Source organism: Pygocentrus nattereri, chromosome 13 (assembly GCF_015220715.1).
Source record: "Pygocentrus nattereri isolate fPygNat1 chromosome 13, fPygNat1.pri, whole genome shotgun sequence".
NCBI lineage: Eukaryota > Metazoa > Chordata > Actinopteri > Characiformes > Serrasalmidae > Pygocentrus > Pygocentrus nattereri.
In genome coordinates this window covers 42,232,537-42,250,551 of record NC_051223.1, presented here as the reverse complement: position 1 = coordinate 42,250,551, position 18,015 = coordinate 42,232,537, and the positions used below count along the sequence as shown (strand labels likewise).

The 18,015-nt window shown below is 42.4% G+C and overlaps 1 protein-coding gene across 1 annotated transcript in view; it reads left to right on the top strand.

The window, feature by feature from the left end:
* The first annotated feature begins 12,846 nt into the window (after positions 1–12,846).
* Positions 12,847–18,015, top strand: part of LOC108412815 (homeobox protein HMX3-A) — a 7,268-nt gene continuing 2,099 nt past the window's right edge. Inside the window, exons 1-2 of the mRNA XM_017685028.2 lie at positions 12,847–13,323; positions 16,723–16,916. Of these exons, the coding sequence (XP_017540517.1) occupies positions 13,056–13,323; positions 16,723–16,916 (462 nt within the window). The 5' untranslated portion in view covers positions 12,847–13,055. The remainder of the gene's footprint in view (positions 13,324–16,722; positions 16,917–18,015) is intronic.

Here is an 18,015-nt window from a genome sequence, read left to right as displayed (position 1 = left end):
TTGTTCTGCACTTCTCTCCTCAGGTTTGGCTTCAGAAGGTCAATGCGAGATCTCAGCTGTCTGTTCATAAACAGCATTGCAGGTGTCTGATTGGTTGTTGCATGGACAGAATTGTGGTACACCAGAAGGAAATTGTCAATTTTGTGTTGAAGAGAGATGTCTTCTTTTGTCATTGCTTTTATGGACTTTTTAAATGTTTGTACGAACCGTTCTGCTAACCCATTTGTTGCTGGATGGTGAGGTGCTGACTTGAAATGTTTGATACCATTCTTTTTCATGAAATCTTGAAACTCTTCAGAAGTATACTGTGGGCCATTGTCACTCACAATTTGCTCAGGCAGGCCATTCCTGGCGAAGATGGTTCTCAGAACAGAAATAGTCTTTTTGGATGTTGTTGATTTCATTACTACTTCTACTACTTCTGGCCATTTTGAGTGAGCATCCACAGCTATGAGAAACATTGAGTTCATGAACGGGCCAGCAAAATCAATGTGCACTCTCTGCCAGGGTGCAGACGGCCATTCCCACGGATGTAGGGGAGCCTGTGGCGGTGCATTTTGAATGCTCTGGCATCCTGGGCAGGTTTTGGTGATGTCCTCAATTTGTTTATCTATCCCTGGCCACCATACGTAGCTACGGGCCAGGCTTTTCATCTTCACCGTACCTACGTGACCCTCATGTAGACTGTCCAACACTCTGGTGCGAAGCTTGGAGGGCACTACCACACGTGATCCACACATCAAGGTTCCCTGGCAAACTGACAGCTGATCACGTCTTGCCGAAAACTCAGGAAAACATAGATTCCCATGGGCAGGCCAACCTTGTACTGTGATGTCATACACCTTGGAAAGTGTTGGGTCATTCCGCATTTCTTTTCGTATCATGGCATTTGTAACTGGCAGCTGGTCTATCAGTGTTGTGTGGAATATTTCAGCCAGGTCACCTTTTGATGGAATTTCTTCCCCAGATGTTGACAGTGGGAGGCGCGACAAACCGTCAGCATTGCAGTGCTGTTTAGTCCCCTTGAACTCGATGTCATACGAGTGTGCTCCTAAGAACAGGGCCCATCGCTGTAGTCGCGCAGCTGACATCACTGGGACTCCTTTCCGTGGATTGAATATTGACACTAGGGGCTGATGATCAGTCACTAAGGTAAACCTTTGGCCATAGAGATAATGGTGGAACTTTTTGATAACCCATACCAGGCTACGGGCCTCCCTATCTATCTGTGCATAGTTGCGTTCGGCACTTGAAAGGGACCTTGAAGCGAATGCAATTGGGCGTTCAAGTCCATTATCCATTGTGTGCGATAAGACTGCACCAATGCCGTACGGGGACGCATCACATGCTAGACGGATGGGTCTGGATGGATCATAGTGGGTAAGTACCTCGTCGGATGTTATTAGTCTTTTTGTTTCTGCAAATGCCCCTTCACATTTTTCTGACCAACGCCATTCCACTCCTGTCTGCATTAGCGCATTTAATGGATACAGCACTGAAGCAAGGTTTGGTAGAAACTTGTGGTAATAGTTGACGAGACCCAGGTACGATCTCAATTGTGACACATTTTCAGGTTTAGGTGCTTTCAGTACTGCTTCAATTTTGTCTTGTGATTTATGCAAGACGTGCTTGTCAATGACATGTCCACAGTATGAGATTTCTCTTTTGAAAAACTCACATTTCTCTCTCTTTGCCCGTAGACTGTACTCATTCAGCTTGGTGCGTACTTTGCTCAGGTTCTGGAAGTGATCATCATCATCTTTTCCTGTTATAATAATATCATCCAGGTAGCATTGTGTTCCAGGTATGTCCTGGAGCACCTGATCCATGGCTCTTTGCCAGATGGCTGGAGCTGAAGCAACACCAAACACAAGTCGATTGTATTGGTAAAGTCCCTTATGGGTGTTGATGGTTAGGAACTAGGCCTGTGACAAGTCGACCTTAGAAAACTTCTCCCCACCAGCCAATGATGAGAAGATGTCTTCGATTCGTGGAAGGGGGTACTGCATTGTGCGCAGCACCGGGTTAATGCTCACCTTGAAGTCCCCACATATATGCACTTCACTTTTTCCTTTCTTCATCACGGGAACAATGGGCGTAGCCCAGTCACTCCAGTCAACTTTTGAGAGAATGCCAGATGCCTCCAAATTCTGCAGTTCGGCATCTACCATAGGACGTAGTGCATACGGCACTGGGCGCACTTTGTGGAATCTTGGGTTGGCATCTTTTTCAAGTTCAATTTTGGCCTTTAGGTGTTTAAGTTTACTAATGCCTTTCTCAAACACATGTGCATTAGCCTCCAACAACTGTGACAGTCTCTGGTCAGGGCTGCGGGTGGAGCTCTTGCGGTTTGTTGAGATATTCAGGGCTTTTATTGCATGCCAATCAAGCTGAATTCTTCTCAGCCATTCACGCCCTAGTAGAGCTGGGCCTGTGGTTTTCAGGACATAGAGCTCTAACTTGTGTGTTTGGTCACCATAGGCCACATCCACTTTAAGTTTCCCTTTGGGTGACACCTTTTCACCTGTGTACGTTTTTAACATCACTGATGTCTTTTTCAGTGGTAAGTGAGAAAACAGCCTGTCATAGTCGGTCTTAGAGATAACTGACAAGGCTGAACCTGTGTCCAGTTCCATTTTAAGTTTCACTCCAGACACTGTTGTCGTGACCCATATTATTTTCCGGTCTTCTTCAGTTATGCTATGCAGCTCTAAACATGACAAGTCATCTTCCTCACTGCTGTGTGTGTTATCTGAATGTCCTGTTACTTTGTGCATTTCATTTGCTTTGGCCTTTAATTTAGGTTTAAACCCTTTGCTCTTTCCAGATTTTTCTTTTTGGGTATTAGTTTGGTCTGTTTTGCATGCTCTTTCTATGTGGCCTTGTTTGTGGCATTTCCTACAGGTCTTTTCTTTGAACCAGCAGTCGTTTGCATGGTGAGAGGATTTACCACACCTGTAGCATTTTTGCTTTTTCCCATTCAAGGACATTTGATGTATTTCGTTTTCTAGGGTTTTCTTCTGTAGCTCTGATGCACCCTTAGCTGCTGTTTCCATTGAGATAGCTAGTTCGAATGCTTTCTTCAAATCTAGCTCTTTTTCTGACAGTAGCCTTTTCTGTGTGCTTGTACAGTGAATGCCACATACCAATCGATCTCTTAAGGCATCGTTAAGCCCATCTTTAAAGTCACAATGCTGCGAGAGTTTGCGCAGTTCGGCCATATACTCAGATATGCTTTCATTCATTGTTTGATTCCGTTTATGAAATCTGAATCTTTCTGCTATCACTAATGGTGCGGGGTTTAAGTGCTTCTGCAACGTCTCAACAATGTCTTTGTATGACTTGCTGGACGGTTTCGCGGGGCTCAGGAGATTACGCAGTAGAACGTAAGTTTTAGCTCCCATTAGACTGAGGAGGACAGAACTTTTTTTGTTATCCTCGATATCATTAGCGTCGCAGTATAACTCCACTCGCTCTATGCATGATTCCCAGTCTTCATTTGAGCTATCAAACTCCTCTACTTTCCCAACGTAAGCCATTTCGGACATGAAATCCAGATCTTATCCGTTTATCCTTTCACTGTGTGCTATGCACTGTTACTCACGGATCCTTTGCTAGGTTTCGTTTCGTCTCCTCTTCGTTTCTCCTTCCCTCCGGTTTAACTTTTCATTTCGTGCAGTTGTTTAGGGTCCGGTTTTACTCGTCGCCATTTGTTGTGTCTTTACTCGACAAAGTAAACATGAATAAATGTTTCAACTCGGAGGTAGAATGAACATGACTTTTACTGAGCTTCACTGTAGTCTCAATGTACACATCACTGCACTGGCAGGTAACCTACAGGTAAACTTAATAGCTAGGGGAGTGGTTCCGCTGAAGTAAATAGATCCACTCTATACACTACAGTGGTGTTTGTTGGAGAATGGTGGTGTTTGTTAGTAAATGGTGGTGTTTGTCTGTGAATAATATTTTTTGTTGGTGAACTACGGCATTTGTTGGGGAGCGATTGTGCTGGTTGTTGAATAACTGTGTTTGTTAAAAATGTTTTTATTGGTGAATTGGTGTTTCTTGTTGAATGTCTTACATGATGGTATTTGTTAGTGAATGTGTTTCTTGCTGACTTCAACCACTATTTATATAACTCCATTTCAAGGGGTTAGGGCGGCACTCCAAAACAAGGGGTAGGGGTAAAAAAGAAGAAATGGGATTGGACCCTAGTGAGTAAACTGAAAGAAAATGTGACATATTTTATTCATGTGGAACTGATACACAAATTTGAATTAAGTCATTCCACTTTTTTCAGCGCAGTAGCTAAGAGCAAAGAGCTCCTTCCTAAAATGCCTAAATGTTTCTGTAGTTTTAGCACTGGAGCTATGATGCTAATGTAGCTAAGAAGTAATTGAAGCTTGTAGCCTAATTAGCTTCATGAAAACTGCAGAATCATCAAACACTTGCTTGAAACCATGTTGAGTATTTCCATCATCTCACTTGGACTTGCTTGTATGGATTCTGATTCTGTACAGCATGATATTTATGGACAAAGGCACACTACATTGCTGAAAACATTAGCACTCTGAGGAAAGAACTGTACTGACTTTACACTATTCAGATATGTACATCGGTTACACATGAATATCACTTGTAGGTAGTCTGACCAGAGGAGGACGGGTCCCCCCTGGTGAGCCTGGTTCCTCCCAAGGTTTCTTCCTCAGTTCTGAGTTCTGAATTCTTACAGTCCTGTTAAAACTTTGTCTTTTCCAAAATTCTGTGAAGCTGCTTTGTGACAACATCCGTTGTAAAAAGCATTACAAATAAATTTGATTTGATTTGATGATTTGAATAAAGTGTACTACATCAAGAGTGAGCAAACAACAAAAAAAAGTGATAAATAATAAATTACAGCTTTTTTGGGGCGTGATTGTGCTTGTTGTTGAATAACTGTTTGTTAAAAATATTTTTTGTTGGTGAATTATGGTGTTTCTTGGTGAATGTGTTAAATGATGGTGTTTGTTAGTGAATGTGTTTCTTGCTGTACGATAGTGTTGGTTGGTGAGCAGTGGTGTTTGCTGGTCAGCGATTGTTTTTGCTGTACAATGGTGTTGTGTGTTGCAGAGCGTTGTGCCAGGTTTCAGAAGTAGAAGACTGTATGTGTGCCAACTATGGCCTACAGGAAAGAACGACTCGTGGACTGGACATGAAAACAACGGCATGACATGAGACAGATTTGTGTTTTCATTTTTGATGAAAAACCAAGCCTGGACTGGTCTCTCCTTGGATCATGTGTGGTTTTACTCAAGCCTCATAAATGAATCTTATTTTGATTTGCATTTCAAAGACATTTGCGTAATATTACAAATGGCTTATCAAGCAGCGTAATGAAACTGACCAGCTGTCAGCCCTGTTCCTGTTTATCAGCCAGATTAGAGCGCTATATGAGAACAGCTGCAATTTGTGGCAATTGCGTGGAGGACGCTGGCCCACGGCCTTCCTGTGGTCCCGTTTATAAAGTCTGGAGGGCTCTTGTGGGTACAGCCGAGTGGGATGGCTAAACAGACAGCAGGGAATCAGTCACGACTTTCAACCTTGTGGCTCCAGAAGCATGGGCTCGAGACTCTTGTTTTTGCTTGTGTTGTCTAATGGGTGGTGAGTCAGGGGTTGTTACGTAAACGGGTGGAGTTATCAGAGTGTGTGTAAGTGATCCTAAGAGTGTGTGAGAGGACCCTGGGGGCTATGTGTGTGTGTGTGTGTGTGTGTGTGTGTGTGTGTGTGTGTTGTGGAGTCTAGTGTTTCAGATTGTACTCATTAGAGTGATTCTGGCAGATGCAGTAGATGTTTCCAGCTACAGGCAAGAGGCGGCATGCTTCATGATGACCAGGGAAACCATGCAGGATAATGACCAGATTCAATAACACTCTCCAGGATAGAGAGAGCAAGTGAGCCAATCACTACCAGTATTCAGTGAACTCACCCAGAAGTAAATTTAGCCCTTGACTTTACTGCTTCAGTTGAGCTCTTGGTTCTGCTGTTTTTTTGCTACAAAACGATGACAAACTTTTTTAAAAGAAGAGTTTGGCTTAAATAGGAAATTTCCTCCTTGCTGTAAATGTAGTCAGTTAGCCAACATGTAAGGTTCATTGGTTTTTATTGGAGTTATGAGACTAATTGCTTATTTCTAGACATTTTTTACTCGTTTTGGGTAAGTGTATCAAGTAATAAGATTTCACTATACTGGCAGATAATTTTGCTGCTTTAAAGCTAAATTCTAAAATTATCTGCCAATATAATGAGAATTTTACTTCATAAAATTACCCAACACAAGTAAAAAATGTCTGTAAATTAAATTAAGCTTCAAACAACCTTGACAGGAGAAATATTAGATTTATTGACAATATTTAAGATGACTTGAAAGGATATCATTGTTTGCAGTGCACCCTCTAGGTGAGTGATGCAGAATGAAGCCAGATGGGTGATATTATTGCTGTAAAGATGAATATCACATCTGCATTTATTAGCTTCGACATAGTGGTACATTACTGCTTTTATTTATCACTCTGGAGGGATTCCCAAGCAAATTATCACTCAACTATTCTTTCAGTATCATAGTATATACCATTTGTGAGTTCAGACCATGCCTTCAACATGGTGGTGGTAGTATGAGGGAAGGCTAATTGAGTATTGAGGGAGGGGGGAGACCTCTGAGAACTTGGCTGGAGTTCTGAGCAGCTTCTGCCTGTAGCTACAAGGCCGGACCCTCATAGCTGTAGTGGGACTGATGTAGGACTGAGGAACAGGAAGGAGAGGGGGTGGCGATGGGGTCTTCGTCATGGCAACAGTAGGTGAGGATATGAATTTATAGGGCTTTAAATTGGCAGAAGGAGGGGTTTCAAGCATGCTCCTCCCCCCAAACTTCAGTTACAACAGAACTATGTTTTGTAATTAAACGTTTTATGGTTGAACCTGTTTTGATCATTTTGTTCTTTGTGAAATCATTTCCTTCACTCATTTAAAATGGTCTTAAAGTAAAGTAAAACATACACAGCACCAATACATCAGGGTAAACAGAAACACACAAATTTTACAGCATTTAATTTGAACTGGAGGATTTTTTCCCTCTAAATTATCTGCGTAAACTGTACTTTTTAAAGTGCACCTGAGCTCCTGAAGCTTTGTGCAGATCCAGTTACCTGAGGCCAGCGGCTCTAATGCTGCTTCAGCCTCTCGGTGATAGATCTTTTACAGATCAGAGGCGCTTAAAGGATGAACAAGAGGGATGAGGCACACTGCCAGAAACACACACTGCTGCGGTCAGGAGGCACAATTCATATCAGTTACAGGGAGCCTCTTCAAAAAATTGGCAAATATATGAACAATATAAGTCTGTTTGTGCATAGAGCATGAGGAAGAACATCTGAGAGGAACCAAAACTTATAAGGAGAACCTCATGAAGATCATGAAGAAGAACCACTGAGAGGAACCAAGACTCAAAAGCAGAACCTCATGAAGATCATGAGGAAGAACCACTAAGAGGAACCAAAACTCAAAAGGAGAAACTCATGAAGAAGAACCACTGACACTCAAAGGGAAAACCTCATAAAGATCATGAGGAAGAACCTCTGAGAGGAACCAAAACTCAAAAGCAGAGCCTCATGAAGATCAACTACTGAGAAGAACCAAGACTCAAAATGAGAAATCAGTGTACTGTAAAGTCATAAAGTATGGTAGAAGGTTAGTGTTAGGCTCATTACCATTTTAGAACTTGCTGATGTGTCTAAACATCAATATGGAGCTGCTCTTTGGAGGATTCATGACTCTGACAAGCTACTAAAACAGAATGGCAGCTGTAGAGGGAGGGAACAGGAGTGCTTTCCAAATGAGTCGTGAAATGAGACTGTATTACAACGAGCAGTCCAGCATTCATTGCATCAACCTCCACATTTAATAATGAAGGTGCTAAAGGGGTTCTTTCCTGATGCCACAGAAGAACCAAGCAAAAATTGGAGACACAACTAAAAACAGAATAAAGCACAAAATACCTTACATCCCTTAGTACTATCAACCCTCAGCCCTACACTCTTGGTTCTTCAAGGGCTCTTTAGTAAAGAAAATGATTCTATATAGAAGCATAAACAAACCCATTGACCAATTGAGGATGCTGTAACAGTGGGTCTGTGATTTCTGGAGTGACGGAGCTTCATCCAGTACTTTTGGGATGAGCTGGAGTGACCCAGAACTGACTATCCAACATCAGTACCTGACCTTACTAATGCTTAATCCTCACAGCAATGTTCAACATCTAGTGTAAAGCCTTCCCAGAAGACTAGATTAACACACTTTTTTAAGAAGAAATCATGTGTGTATATAAACAGAGGTTATGGTGACCAACAGTGCTGAACGCATCACTCATAGTGCCAGTTTATCAGGTTATGTCAGAAATAATCAATGTGCTGCTGTCTGGGAATAAATGGACGTCCTGCAGGCAAAATACATAACATGGCTGAATTATTGTGTTCAAGGACCAGCAGAATGGAGAAACTAACATTCCTGACAGGCCTGAATGGGAACATTTTGTTCATCTGAGAGATTAATTATGAGAACAAAGTAATGAGGAAAAGGTATATTTTTAATTATATTAGACCACATAATTAAGACCATCACATTCAGGAATCTAGGGAGCCCCAAAGGTGACAGGATGATTATTTTTTTAAAGCATGGTCATGAATTCGTATATGATTATATTCTTCTTCTTCTTTTGGCTGCTCCCTTTAGGGGTTGCCACAGCGGATCATCTGCCTCCATCTTGCCCATCTCCATGTCCACCTTCACTACATCCATAAACCTTCTCTGAGGTCTACCTCTTCTCCTTCTACCCGGCAGCTCCATCTCCAACATTCTTTGCCCAATATATCCACTATTCCTCCTCAACACATGTCCAAACCATCTCAACCTGGCCTCTCTGGCTTTATCTCCAAACTGCTCCACCTTCACCGTCCCTCTGATCTGCTCATTTCTAATCTTGTCCATCCTTGTCTCTCCCAACAAAAATCCCAGCATCTTCATCTCCGCCACCTCCAGCTCAGCCTCCTGTCTTTTAGACAGAGCCACAGTCTCCAAACCGTCCATCATAGCAGGACGCACTGCTGTCTTGTAAACCTTTCCTTTCACTCTTGCTGCTATCCTTCTGTCACACATCAGCCCTGACACCCATCTCCACCCACTCCATCCTGCCTTCACCCTCTTCCTCACCTCTTTTCGCCACTGTCCATTGCTCTGGGTGGTTGACCCAAGATATTTTACATTACATTACATTTAGCAGACGCTTTTATCCAAAGCGACTTACAAATAATGTGGTACATAGAACAAACATAGTCAGGCCTTAAAGGAGGCCAAGGGGTAATAGTGGGGTAGAGAAGGGAAGGAGGGCAAGAAGGAGATGAGGTTGGTAGTGGCTAGATTTGCAAGAGGCGATTATATATATTTGAAGTCATCTTCACCTTTCCACCTGCCGCCCTCTCATTCACACACATGTGTTCCGTAGTATATGATTATATTGAGGCCATAAATTAATACACTGCAATTCCAGATTAATTTACTTTTTAAAATTTGAGGAAACTTGTTGCCTTAAAAAAAATTAAGTAATGTGTAATGAAAACTTGAGATGGAATAACTATCATTTTTGTGTTGGCTAACATAAAAATGTTTTTGTACAACTCGTAAATTCTAGTTATTTAAATTTAACGTCTTGAAATTGCAATTTAACTGTAGGTTTAATCAGGCAGCTGAATAAAATATATATAAAACATAGGCCTGAGGAAAGGCAGCCTGGGTGGAATTAATGCACACTGATGCTGAGTAAAACAAATGGAAAGAAACAATCAATATGCAAATACATAATATTTCCAAAAGTTTTCACTCCCCCATCCAAATCATTGAATCCAGGTGTTCCAGTCTCTTCCACGGCCACAGGTGTGTAAAGCCGAGCCCCTAGGCCTGCAGACTGCTTCTACAGACATTAGTGAAAGAATGGGTCGCTCTCAGGAGCTCAGTGAATTCCAGCGTGGTACCGTGATCGGACGCCACCTGTGCAGCAAGTCCAGTCGGGAAATTTCCTCACTACTGAATATTCCACAGTCAACTGTCAGTGGGATTATAATAAAGTGGAAGCGATTGGGAACGACAGCAGCTCAGCCACGAAGTGGTCGGCCACGTAAAATGACAGAGCGGTCAGCGGATGCTGAGGGGCATAGTGCGCAGAGGTCACCGACTTTCTGCAGAGTCCATCACTACAGACCTCCAAACTTCATGTGGCCTTCAGATCAGCTCAAGAACAGCGTAGAGAGCTTCATGGAATGGGTTTCCATGGCCGAGCAGCTGCATCCAAGCCTTACATCACCAAGCGCAGTGCAAAGCGTGGAATGCAGTGGTGTAAAGAGCCGCCACTGGACTCTAGAGCAGTGGAGACGAGTTCTCTGGAGTGACCAATCACGCTTCTCCGTCTGGAAATTTGATGGACGAGTCTGGGTTTGGTGGTAAAATAAACATTTTACCATGCAAAGAACCATTAAAGCACACAGATGGTTGCTTGAGTGTTTATGGCTCTATATAGAACCCTTTTCTTCACTAAAGAACCCTTGAAGAACCTCTTTTAAAAGTGTAGTACTTTCCTGAGCTGAAAAAGATACTTTTACTAAAGCGACAGTATAAAAGGGACGGTGCAGTGGGTAGCGCTGTCGCCTCATAACGAGGAGGGTCTGGGTTCGATTCCCCAGCCGGGTCCTCTCTGTGTGGAGTCTGCATGTTCTCTCCGTGTCTGTGTGGGGTTCCTCCGGGTTCTCCGGTTTCCTCCCACAGTCCAAAGACATGCAGTCAGGCCAGTTGGACATGCTAAATTGCTCCTAGGTGTGTATGTCTGTCTGTCTGTCCACCCTGTGACGGACTGGCGACCTGTCCAGGGTGTATCCTGCCTTCTGCCCGATGACCGCTGGGATAGGCTCCAGCACCCCCGTGACCCTGAGGGAGAAGCGGCTTATAAAATGTGTGTGTGTGGGGGATAGTATAAAAGATACTTTTACTTGAGTTACTGTTTGGAGTAGCGGGAGATTTTTCTGAAGTTTGGATTTATGTTCATCATGCCAGCGTTTCAGTGCAGTAGTGCATGTGGCCGCCAGGTGGCGCATCTGTTCTCCCGTTTGAGGTTCAGCTCAACATGAGCGCGCTTCACACGGAAGCCTGTTCATGTGGACTGAATATTTGTTGAAGGTTTTTGGGCGGAAGTGAATGGGAATCATTCTGGAACATGACCCACTGTTAAAGCGTCAGATGAATAAAGACTCCGTTTACCTCCTAACATTTACCACTGAGGGCGTCTTCGCTCGCGGTGGCCGCAGAACAGCGCGCAAGAGTCGATTAACCGGATTATTCGATTATTAGATCGTTTGGAAATTAACTTTTAAAGCCACTTCCTGAAACAGCCCAGAAATCAGCGGAAAGTTAAATTTCCCTTTTCCTGCCTTAATTAAATGTGAAGTTCTGGAATTAATAAGCTCTGGTTTTATTTTGTTTCTGAATGATTGCTGTGGTCGTCACATAACAACAATAATAAACTGCCTGTTTTCATTTTAAACAGACAAACAAATAAAGAATATAGCAAGCGATGGAAACCCTGCGGGGTCAGTAATGAAGACCCGCGCCCAGACGAGCCGAAGAGCTCCTGGACCTCGTTGTTCGGTGTTAATTAAAGGGGAAATCTTTAAAAACGCATGATTCAGTATTGATGGTGGTGATGGGAACCAGGCGTCGCCATGACTACAACACAGATATAGACATTTTATTTACCATCCAGAACCTCCAGAGAACCTATACGAGTCTTCTGAGCTTATATGGAATGCTGATGATGGAAAACAGTGGAAAATCTGGAATAATGAGTTTCTCTGCTTTGCATGTTGATCTCCGCCATGACTGGGTTTTAAATACATGTTTTTGCCCGAATCTTCTCAAAATTACTCAGAACTATCATAAAACAATATCTCGGGCGTCGGGCAGCGCGTGAGGGAGCGTTAAAGGCGTGAATCTGTCCAGATGTCTGGATCCGATCCAAAACCACCAGTGAGCCAACGCGCATTCTGGAGCTTTAAACTGAATGGTGATGGTAAAATAGGGATAAATCTGGAAAAATACGTCTTAATTGGAGGACTAATTTACCCTAAAACGCCCTGCGTGTACATCTCCGTCACGGCTTTCTGAAGAGGGTTCGATACAGCAAGCTTATATCCATATATTTATATATCTATATCAATATATTTATATATCTATATATTTATATATCTATCTATATATATATAGCTATATATCTATATCTATGTAAGTATATATGCGTATCTATTCCCTGCCGCTTTGAGTTACTGTTTACATTTCAGTGATCCAGCTCGGCTTTTTGAGAAATGGGTGGACTTGCCCTTTAGCAGTGTCAGCTTTTATTTGTTCGCTGTAATAATTCAGTCCTTGGACGTCTGGTTCCTATCACCACTATTGGGAACGAATCTGAGTGAGTTTAGTTTAAACTTCCCTTTAAATGTAAAGCTTCTGCGGGATTATAGCGCGTGCAGTAAATTACGGGCTGGGAAAATTATCTTCAGGGATCGGCGCGTGGGGGTTAGTGGTTCTGATCGCTCCGCGCGCGCTTGCTGAATGATTTATAATAGAAAAGGAGGGAGGTTCGACCCCCCCCCCCCCCACCACCACCGTCTCTAAGGGGGTGTGTGTAAGGGTGTGTGTAAGGGGGGGTGTGTGTGAGGAGCTGATCTTCTCTTTTCTCGTTTAACTCCAATGACATTTTGATTTGATCACCGCGAGCCAAGCACCGAACTGGGACGCGCGCGCCTTCATCACCATCCTCCTCCTCATCTTTCTCATATGCCGGGTCTCCTCAGGATTTTTTTTCAGTACAAATCAAATCAGAAAGCGCCTCTCCGAGCTCGACGCTGGTCTCCGTCCGGACACTGTGGACCTTCCTCTCCGCTGCAGGCGCTCTCTCTGACTCCTGTGGTCCGGCGGGGGCTGCGATGGCCGACGAGACTCGTCCTTCAGCCAAAGACTCTCCCTTCTCCATCAGGAACCTCCTGACCTGCGACAGCAAAGCCTCCGCTAACCCCACTAACCCAGCCAAGGCGGATCTGGACACGGCGCTGTCCATCTCCAGGCTGGGGGACTTCGCCTTCCCCCGCTTCGAGCGGTTTGGATTAGCTGGTCAGTGCTTGGAGAGGAGTCCGGCCTGGTGGTGGTGCTACCCGTACACGCTGAACTCTCCCGGACACCTACACACAGCGGCGGGTGAGTGACCGCAGCTACAGCCGGCCAGGAGGTCATTCAGCGGCCACAGCGTGAAGTTAGACCTGCTTCATTAACGCGGACGGCGGTCATTTAATCACCAAGCCCGTTCACTTAACGCGCCAAAATAGTCCTGAGAAGTTCGTTGAGTAAAGGCAGTGGTTCTATTTAGAACCGTATAGAACCATTCCACGCCTGAATGGTCCTTTGCGTGGTGAGATGATTCTTCAGATTAATGGAGAATGCGTGGGTTCTATATAGAACCTCTTTACAGCACCAACAAGGGTTCTTCTATGTCAAGCTTGTAACAAGAGAAGAGCCGTTTTTGGTGTAGACCCAGGTTCCATGTAGCACCAAATACAACACGTTCTCCGTCGATCTGAAGAACGCTTTATGCATGAAACGGTTCTATACAGAACTCTAAAGAACTAAAGAAGAAGTGTAGATGTAGTTAATGACGTCATTGAAGGTGTTTCATATTTTTAAAACCGAAAGAGGCTTTAAAGCCCGTCCGGCGGTGGTGACTGTCCGTCCAGATAAACCACCCAATCTTACATTGTTCAGTTAGCAGTGAAAACAGAGGTCAATGATTAACACGCTTAATTAGGATTTACTGCTCATTAAAAGCTCTGATCGCGTCAAATGAACACAAACGGGTCGATTATCGCCTCTAGAGTTGAACAGACGCGCTGAAGGTCGTTCAACACACACAGGCATGAATCCACACCTGTGGGGAGATGATTCGGTCAAACTCCCACTGCACTGAATTTCCGGTTAATTGACAAACAGGAGGTCGTTTATTGTTTATACAGTTAATTTACGCCTATTTAGACACGCCCACGTCGGACTGTCGCAGCAGCATTGATGCCTGTGGCTGAAATAGAGATAATACTGCAAAATGATCCTGTTACAGTCGCGCGAACGGCGTTTCAACTGAAATAAACAGCCTAAACACGTCATTAAATGCGCTGGAAGTTACGATTGAGCACTTTAAGGATTAATGAACGCCAGTGTGTGACGTCATACGTTATTATCATGTTAATTGTTTATTGTTTGTACAGTTAATTAATTAAACGCTAAAAGTTTGAATTTGACAACATAAAATTAACAACTGAGATAAATTAGTGCCTTTAAACTCCTTTAAACTGCTTAATTAGCACAAACAGCCTTCAGTTATGGCTCATACCATTAATTAAATAGCTTGACCCTGTAATTTAAAACCTACACCAGGTGTGAATTTAAAACCTACACCAGGTGTGAATTTAACGTCTACACCAGGTGTGAATTTAAAACCTACACCAGGTGTGAATTTAACGTCTACACCAGGTGTGAATTTAAAACCTACACCAGGTGTGAATTTAAAACCTACACCAGGTGTGAATTTAAAACCTACACCAGGTGTGAATTTAACGTCTACACCAGGTGTGAATTTAAAACCTACACCAGGTGTGAATTTAAAACCTACACCAGGTGTGAATTTAAAACCTACACCAGGTGTGAATTTAAAACCTACACCAGGTGTGAATTTAACGTCTACACCAGGTGTGAATTTAACGTCTACACCAGGTGTGAATTTAAAACCTACACCAGGTGTGAATTTATTCCAGATTATTAAAACTTATGCAGCAGCTCATTTATGCCCGAGCACTGCCAGAGTTTCGGGCTGTGTCCCAAACCACATGCTACTTTACTAAATAGTACCTCAGAATAGAGCACCACCAATCCTACATACATAAAATGGTTCTCTACTTAGAACCGTACGTTATATATAGAACCATTTCTTGCTTAAATGGCTCTTTGCATGGTGAAACAGTTCTTCAGACTGTGTTGTATGTTGTTCTGTACAGAAGCTTTGTAAAAAAGTGTTACATGGTGACATGGATGGACATCGGAACAACAGAAGAGCCCTTTTAGGTGTTTACACAACACATTTTCAACCAAAGAACCAATTCAGCATGCAAGGACCCATTTAAGCATGAAATGGTTCTATATAGAACCCTTGAAGAACATCTTTTTAAGTGTATACAGGAGTAAACATGAGGTTTTGGATGTAGCAAATTATTGTCCATAGAGACGCATTAAATCCCTCACAGCAGTGAATATGAGTTTAATTAGAACCCTTACCTGGTTTAATTAACACAAACAGGGGTGTTTCATTGTCTGTGCAGTTAATTAAGTGCTGTAAGAGACGGGATGAATGAACATATGTGGTGACTTCATGACGATAGAGTCCTATTTTTACAGAGTTAAACATCTGGGGGTGAGTTGGTGTTAACATTCACCTCTCACAGCCTTGAACACCTGGAGGGGGAATTAACACCTACAGACTGGGTTAGTTTGCTGCAGTGCTGAATTCAGTCCAACAGTCGCTGCTGTTATAACAAATAATAACTTTACAGGAGAAGGAAAAAGCACACTTTACTTCTAATGGAAGTCAATGGAACCCGACGTCTTGCCAAGTCATTTTGAGTTGTGTCTTTTAATCCATTGATCATGAAATTTACACACAATATAAAGAACAACAGGCGATTTCAAATGATGTCAAAAACGGAAAAATGACAAAAATGGAGAGAAGAGGTTTTCTCCTGAAGCGATAGGGTCCTGCTATCTGTCGAACAGGTGATGCGGAGATTATTGCTGGGAACATTTGGTGAAAATAATCGAAAGGCTATTGAGTGAGCATGATGGGAAGACATGCATGGACATAATTTGTAAACCAGTGTTTAAATTTTCCAGGCTTTTGTTAATCGTCAGGAATCAACAAGAGCCCTTAAGGCTTTATGAGATCATCCATCCATCCCAGCAGCCTTCGGGCAAATTTATGAGATCATATATAATAAAATAAAACCAAGGCCTACAACACAAATATAGTTGTTTTATTTACTCTCAAAAACCACCAGTGAACCTCCACGAGTCTTCTGAGTTTATATGTGCCGTCGATGATGGTGGAATAGTGCAAAATGAACTGAAAAATGAGCTTTTGACTCAACACGCCCTGCAGGTGTCTCTCCACCAAGATTGTCTTCTTAAAACTATCGTAAAAATAGTGTCTCAGGTTCCAGGCAGCTTTTAGAGGCATGAGGCTTCAGATGTCTGGTTCTTGGCCTGGTTCACCACCACTGTGAACAATTCCTGACTTTGCACACCAACAAATTGAGTGATTTTTGTCTGTAATTCTTCAGGAGCTGCAACGATCTTCACCATCACCCTGTGATGACACACAGTGCAAGTGGACTAGTGAACCAGTGAATAAGACAGTAGAAAATAAAGCGTAGACAAGCACAACTGGACAGCGCAGCGCAGCACAACACAACACATCACCAGACAATTAGCGCATCAGTTCAATGGAGTTTAATGCTTTATACACATTTTAATACATTTTAATATCTTATCACCCCTCAGTCTCAGAGCGGCCGATCAGACCCCCCTCACCCTCCCCCACGGACCAGAGCTCCCCTGAGCCACGCACCAAAGAAGAGGAGGAAGAGGAAGAGGAAGAGGAGGAAGAAGAGGAGGCAGCACAGGAGGAGGTTCAGGAGGAGGAGAAGAGGCCAAGCCGCAAGAAGAAAACGCGCACGGTGTTCTCTCGCAGCCAGGTAATTCATACCGCAACAGCGGGAAGACAGCAGCGCTCAGACTGATTCATACTGCGGTGCAAACTGGGACTGCTGAAAAAACAATTCACAGGATTAAACACAGCAATTCATAGAGTTAAATACAATAATTCATAGAGTTAAATACAGCAATTTATACCCTTAAATACAGCAATTTATACAGTTAAATACAATAATTCATAGAGTTAATAACAGCAATTCATACAGTTAAATACAGCAATTCATAACCTTAAATATAGCAATTCATAGCCTTAAATACAGCAATTCATGCCCTTAAATACAATAATTCATACCCTTAATTACAGCAATTCATAGAGTTAAATACAATAATTCATACAGCTAAATACAGCTATTCTTACCCTTAAATACAGCAATTCATAACCTTAATTACAGCAATTCATAGCGTTAAATACAATAATTCATACAGCTAAATACAGCTATTCTTACCCTTAAATACAGCAATTCATACCCTTAAATACAGCTATTCTTACCCTTAAATACAGCAATTCATACCCTTAAATACAATAATTCATACCCTTAATTACAGCAATTCATAACCTTAAATACAGCAAATCATAGAGTTAAATACAGCAATTCAAAGAGTTAAATATAGCTATTCTTACCCTTAATTACAGCAATTCATAACCTTAAATAACGCAATTCATACCCTTAGATACAGCAATTCATACCCTTAAATACAGCAATTCATAACCTTAAATACAGTAATTCATACCCTTAATTACAGCAATTCATACCCTTAATTACAACAATTCATACCCTTAATTACAGCAAATCATAGAGTTAAATACAATAATTCATACAGTTAAATACAGCTATTCTAACCCTTAATTACAGCAATTCATAACCTTAAATACAGCCATTCTTACCCTTAAATACAGCAATTCATACCCTTAAATACAGCAATTCCTACCCTTAAATACAGTAATTCATACCCTTAAATACAGCCATTCTTACCCTTAAATACAGCAATTCATACCCTTAAATACAGCCATTCTTACCCTTAAATACAGCAATTCATACCCTTAAATACAGCAATTCATAACCTTAAATACAGCCATTC